The sequence below is a fragment of the Perna viridis genome, chromosome 14 (assembly GCF_037379345.1).
Source record: "Perna viridis isolate PV_CMFRI_1.1 ecotype Kerala chromosome 14, ASM3737934v1, whole genome shotgun sequence".
NCBI classification, from domain to species: domain Eukaryota; kingdom Metazoa; phylum Mollusca; class Bivalvia; order Mytilida; family Mytilidae; genus Perna; species Perna viridis.
In genome coordinates, this window is record NC_142458.1 from 26,796,369 (window position 1) to 26,802,950 (window position 6,582).

At 34.9% G+C, this 6,582-nt stretch overlaps 1 protein-coding gene across 1 annotated transcript; it reads left to right on the top strand.

Annotated features, from left to right (window-relative positions):
* The first annotated feature begins 927 nt into the window (after nt 1-927).
* LOC148598817 (uncharacterized) lies at nt 928-6,301 on the top strand. Its single transcript, XM_088560142.1, has 4 exons — nt 928-1,089; nt 3,618-3,881; nt 5,103-5,208; nt 5,839-6,301. Exons 1-4 carry the CDS (start codon nt 1,032-1,034, stop codon nt 6,257-6,259), a joined length of 849 nt encoding a protein of 282 aa, XP_088416268.1. The 5' UTR covers nt 928-1,031; the 3' UTR covers nt 6,260-6,301.
* Nucleotides 6,302-6,582: the final 281 nt, after the last annotated feature.

A 6,582-nucleotide genomic window follows, 5' to 3' on the forward strand; every position in this document is an offset into this window, starting at 1 on the left:
ACATCTGCGCCCATCCCCTTTTTATTTGTAAACTGGCACGACTGGTAAACCCCTACCCATTGTTTTGAGTAAAATATTGAATTATTTAAAATTTAATAATTTATTATGCACCTTTTAACTGGGGGAGCAGAACTTTCAGAAAATTTAAAGGGTATTAAACCCCAACAACAACAACAACAAAAACAAACAAAACAAAACAAAAAAGGACTGGATCAGCAATCACAAACAACAGGAAATGACATTGTCACATATTAGGAAAGGAAATGACATTTTCACATATTAAGAAAGGAAATGACGTTTTCACATATAAAGAATGACTTTAAAATGTAGAACCAAGTCTGAAAAGCTTAAAGTATACATGTAGTTGTCTTTCTTTTATTACATTGTATGCATGTAAACAGTTCTGTTGGAGCAAAATAAAACAGCTTTTTAGTCCCAGATTAAACCAATTTTTCCAGGAAAGTGCATTGGCATGAGTATATGAAACTTTGAATACGGACGCACCATTTAACTTTCTGAAGGGGGGGGGCTTGCTTTTTTTCTTTGGTTGTTAAAAATATTTTGATCCTGATTTCAGAGAAAAGATAATTGGGTAAGAAATAGTTAAAAATAAGTAAAGTGAATAAAAAAAAATAAAATAATTCGCTTACATGCGCCAGAAAAATACATGCGCTGAGTCAAAAGAAAACCAAGTCCCCCTGAAATGTTGATGGTCAACCCCTCTTAAACAAGTAAACCAATTTGAACAAAAGTACACCATTGATGTATGGTAGATGATCGTAGATCCTTTACAACGATTATTCATTTTGTTTGGATTCGTCAAATTAGTACAGTGTCCACACTTCACAAGTGTATCCTAGGTACATCATAAGTGTAAGAAATGCTTCGAATTAGTCTCTCAAGGTCAACGCGGCAAAGCAGACATATAAAAGTATCCCAAGGTACGTTGAGATAAGCTGTACTTATGCATTGGTCAAATACTTGCGCTGTAACATCCCGTTCAAACATCTGATAGTAGACTAAGGAGGATAATGTTGGACCGGTTTAACTTTCTTGTTATGACCCTCTTACAATTACAGTTTCTTACTGGTAAGTTTACACGTCCTTTTGAGAACATTGTAAAGGCGACGAAAATGTATTTTCTATTATGAAAGATTAATTAAGGAAACCCAAAGTCGATTGGAAATTAAAGAATTTATTTCAAGAGTAAAGACTAGACGGGAAAAATAGACACACAAAACGTAGAAACAAAAGAAAGTGAGCAACCCGGACTCTACTTAAAACTTGAATCATGAAAAATGAACCGGGATCGAGCTTCATTGTTGAACTTATTTTTCTATAGTCAAAATTTGGAACAGCTAGAAAAATGGAAAATCCAAAACTCCAGACTCCAAAACTTTAAATCTTTAGAACTTGGACAGTTATAGTGTATGCACCGTCCCACTGTCAATGAAATTCGAAACAATATTTGCTACATGTAACTACGTGTAAACACCAAGAATTCTATAAATAGAAATAGCATGGAAACGTATCGCGCAGAATCGTACAAATAAACACGATAGATAAATAACTCAAATGAGGACAGGGACACACTGCCAGGTATGCAGATTCTTTGGTTGAATTTGAAAAAAATAGGATTACTAATTTGTTTATCAATGACACTTAATATCGTTAATGTTTACGGTAAATTAGTTTAATCTTTTTGAAAATCGCATTGACGTACAAACTTATTTTAAAATCTACAAGGAAACGATTGGTGTGGTCTTAAAAATAAACTTAAAAAAGCATGATGGAAAGATAACGACTAGACAAGACACAAACAATAAATAATTTAAAATAAAAAAAAATAATACGTACAAAGAAACAAATGTAAATGAGCATCCCGAAGTTGCTCATATGATGTCACATCTGGGGTAGATCAAACAGTGTAGGAAACGATGCACACATCAGTTGGATACTCCGTTCATGATGGCAACCACACAATTCTGTAGTGATGTCTTTGAACTTGAAGCAACATAACACTGTTCCAGAAGCTTAATTGTGAGAATTCTTGCTCGGTTCAAAAAGTCCGTCTAGTTTTCGTAACATATGGCATAATGTATGAGGTGTGAAATAAAAATTCCGTACGTAGGTGCTAAAGGGATGTAGAGTTCTCCTTTTTACCCTATCAATAGATCAAATTTAGTTGAAACACTGCAGTAAAGTGGCGTTTAAATTTCTCGGACATTTCCCTATATAAGCAGTCAAAAACAATCTATGCCACGGATGCTTCAAGCATTTTAAAAATAAAAAATAACTTTCCGGCTGTATTTTCGATGTATTGAATTTATTTGAGACAAAAAAAAAATTGAGAAAGTAATGTGTCATCCAATGCCTGATTTTGACAAAAAAGGTACTTGATATGTTAGATCTTAGTCAGTAACATTCTATACGTTAGTGTATGTGTGTGTGTGTGTGTGTGTGTGTGTGTGATCTTTTATTCACATTTCAGATAACCGCGATCATTATCTTTCATTGAAACATTTCAGTTAAATTACTATTTAAGTACCAGTCCGTATAAAATGCAGATACTTTCCATACTAATGTGTTTCATGGTGAAGAAAAATCCGCCGTACAAACGAAGATTTTTCAGTTTACATAATTATGCTGTACTTTCATATAATGATAGTCCTTCCTGACATCGTTTGTCCCTATCGAGACCTTTTAGTTTTAAAGCAAACCAAAATATTTCATATTATATTGCTCTTTTTAAATTGTTATATTATATGGCTTAATGATATTTTAAGTGTCTCATAGGTCTATAGTGGCCGGGCAACAGATTATTTCATAAATGTTTATCTTGTATTGTGTTATTTATGTATATCTGATGTGTGACACTCAAATAAATATTTTATTATTTTTAATCATTTATTTAAATCTGTGTAATGGATAAAACCTTGTATTCATCTCCCACTAAAATCAATGAAATTAAGACGAATCACGAACATTAACTTTTGCAATTTTTTTGCCAATTTCATACACATTTTTAAAATTTCTTAAAAAAATCACTTTGTAAAGACTGCTACTAAATAGACATACATGTACACTTGTACATGTAGACTAGTACTTACCACGGTCAGCTGTGGTTTGTGTAAACAGACCTGTCAATGTGAAAACTTTTTCTCGGTTTCTAAATTTTCGTTTTCTGACCAGGTAGTGCTTATTTAATCAACATCAATTATAACTAGTCTGTATGTTTAAAAAAATAAACGAATGATTTCAAGTTGGTCTGGTATTTGTAAACAATTCCTGTTTCTTTACATAAGGTTATTATTTTTCGATGTTATTGTATATGACACTAGCACTGAAACTTACGTCAAAACTGATAATGATATAATTCGTTATGGAAAGGCCGGATCAAGATTCACGATTAAAAAAGTACGAGTTAACTAAAGCATTTTGGGGTTTTACAAAATCTTAATGTGACAGAAATTACAATACGTGATTTCCAAGTGGTGACAAGTACATCTACATGTATGACTTTCAACCATAAATTCATAAAAAATAAATATAAACGATATTCTTGTTTGTGTTGTGAAGATATGTTTTTCATATTTTTTCAATTTGATTTTTTCAAGCTGTTCCGAATTTTGATCATGGAACAAAACTTTCAACAGTGACATCAGGGCGTATTGATGAAGCTTCCGGTCTAGCTGCAAGCCGAACGCATTCCGGGGTACTGTACACCATAAATGATCATGGCGACGGACCACATATTTATGTGTTGGATAGTGCAACAGGCCACAGGATTTCTACGATCACTTTAAACAATGCTCAAAATGGCGACTGGGAGGATATAGCCTATGGTCCCTGCCCAGGAGGATCATACTGCATTTACGTTGGTAAGCCTCTAGAACAACGGGCATGTAAACTGGGATTTTATACATATATTTACAGTTACCAGTATAAAGGTACATTTTGTATATCCTGTCTTGGAACCCTCTCCATTTTTGGAAAATTTTGTTAAATTCGTGCTAAAATTATGGGCACAAATGATAAAATAATACCCGGAAACCCTCTTTTTGCAGTCGCTGGATCCACCCCAAAAATATGTTGTGTAGCTCACTTGTCTTCTATCGAATAGAAGTTAACATCCTTATACGACTGCAAAGAAATTGCGGTCGAATTATTGTTTGTTGCTGTCGTCTGTGTCGTCGTCAGTGATTTTCGGTACCATTTTTAACATTTTTGGTAACATTTTATAAAGATCGAAAGTCTTGTATTCAAGTTATAGCACGATTTACTTGGTATCGTGCTACAACTTGAATACAAGACATTCGATCTTTATAAAATGTTACCAAAAAGTTCCACAAAAAAATAAGAAGTTTGCTAATACAATATTATTGTTGGGTTTATAGTCCCGACAGTTTCAAGAATTAATTTTCATAGAACTTCGAACTACATTTAAAAAAACCCATTTTACTATGACTTTGGTCAAGGCAGAGGGATGTTTATGATATTGTATTGGCAATATTCCACAATGTACATCATAAAGATAAGACTTTAGTTGATCTTTGGGGTTAAACTTGAAAAATTAAGGAATAATGAACAAAAATGGGTCAGCAACCAGCATTTTTGTGAGTCTGAATGATTACTGGAGATAAATTGTGCCACATGGTACCTTCCCAAAGGAAGGTCGGGGTTAATTTTGGAGATTGTGACTTGAAACGTTTCGAGGCCTCAAACAAACATTTTCTTGATGTTCGGACAAAACGTGAATTGATCATTTTAACAATCGTTCAATATTCCTCAATGTGCCATTCCAAAATAGAAATGAAGTTTGGTTTTTGAGATTGTGGCTTGAACCTTTTCGGTATAAGGGTACATAAATGGGCAACTTTGATTCTGTTTTAATTCATGTTTTGTGTCAAATATTTAATTGCCGTCAAAATTCATCTAGCTTTATAAAGTTTGGATGGTGTGTCCATACATGCCCTAACGGTTCGGGGTTCGGCCTCTACAGCAGTATCCAGCTGCATCCTGGGAAGTATTTTATTACTTTCCAAAGAACCATGAATGCTGGATCACACACATTTGGTCACATGATACGATATTTTTTTCAGGGGACACCGGCGATGCTACTTCTAGGAACACTTTGTACATGATCAGAGAACCAGCCGATGTACACACTGATCAGCATATTGATGTATTTAAAACGCTGAGATATTCGTAAGTTTTGGGCCATAGAGGTTTGATCCCAACTAGTATATACATGTATAAGCAGGGTGTACAATTGATAGTGTGAGCAAGTAAGCCCCTGTGGTTGAGCCAACCGCATGTCTTGAAATGATGTGTTGAAAATCACATAGTTACATGTACATGTACTGTAATTATGACACTTAATTACGGCTAGTATTTTAAATAATGTTTTGTGCCTTGTTAAGAAATACGTGTCGATGCGTCTGTCTACACATGCGAAATGATAGTATTTGGTAGAAATCAACAAAAGATAAATGTAGAATCTACACTTTTGCTACATCACAAGCGGAAGTAATATTAGTGTCGATTCATTATCTATTGTTATTCCGGAAAAAAAGTATTGAGTTGTTCATACATATAATGCACCTGTATAATAAGCAGGGGCGGTTCCCGGATTTCGTGTTTGGGGAGATACATAAAATAAAAGGTCGAGCGATGCGAGGCACGAATATATTTGGGGTACGATTAGTGAACAATCAAAATTTTGTGCCTTAAAAAATATTCCAAAGTTTTATGAGACATTCACAAGGTCCACCACCAATGATCTGCGCTTGGTATTATGTTCAAAATTGTACAGTATTGGTTCTTTGAAACTTACAGATGGTCAGAAGGAGATTGTGAGACGTTATTGGTTGATCCTCAGGGAGAAGTCTACCTAGTAACAAAAATTAAGGGACAAGCCGCCAAAGCTGCGCATGTTCCATCTAGCGGATGGAACAGTGGGACAACTGTTGCCCTGAACAATCTGGTAACCCTGGCATTTCACACAGCAAACAACGACCCGACAGGAGGTGACATTTCTCCAGATGGCCGCGAAATCCTTCTTGTATCTCATCATAAAATGTTTTGGTTCAACGTAACGAATGGTGACGTCCTTGCCGCGCTTCAAACTAGTCCTGTCGAAGTTCCTTATATAGACGAACCCCAAGGAGAGTCTGTTACTTGGGATCCTAAAGGTCAAGGTTATTACACACTGAGTGAAGGTCATTATCAACCTATATACTACTACACGCGTCAATGATGGAATGAGGAGTGCCTTTGTCAATAAATGAGGTGGAAACTTTCACGTGTATAGTCATACACGGAGGACATGTCATTCATAGGTATCTTTGACAAACCCAAATTGAATGACAAACTTAAGTACAATATACATTGTATCTCTCGGGTAATAATTTTAAGTACATTAAATATATATAATTATCTTTTACATCCTTCATGTACAAGAAAAATCAGGATTGCCTTTATTGTAGATTCCAAAGAGACGGAAATGCTTCAGATCAAACTAAGTTGCCGCCTGTACAGTTATACATGTAACGGTATCTGACCGTCCGTCCAACCATCCCC

What these genes read in the sequence shown, in the direction of transcription:
- LOC148598817 (XM_088560142.1), top strand. Translation starts at nt 1,032, where the DNA reads ATGTTGGACCGGTTTAACTTTCTTGTTATGACCCTCTTACAATTACAG. An exon ending in ACAATTACAGTTTCTTACTG is followed by an intron (nt 1,090 to 3,617) that starts GTAAGTTTACAC and finishes GATTTTTTCAAG; the next exon opens with CTGTTCCGAATTTTGATCAT. An exon ending in TTTAAAACGCTGAGATATTC is followed by an intron (nt 5,209 to 5,838) that starts GTAAGTTTTGGG and finishes TGAAACTTACAG; the next exon opens with ATGGTCAGAAGGAGATTGTG.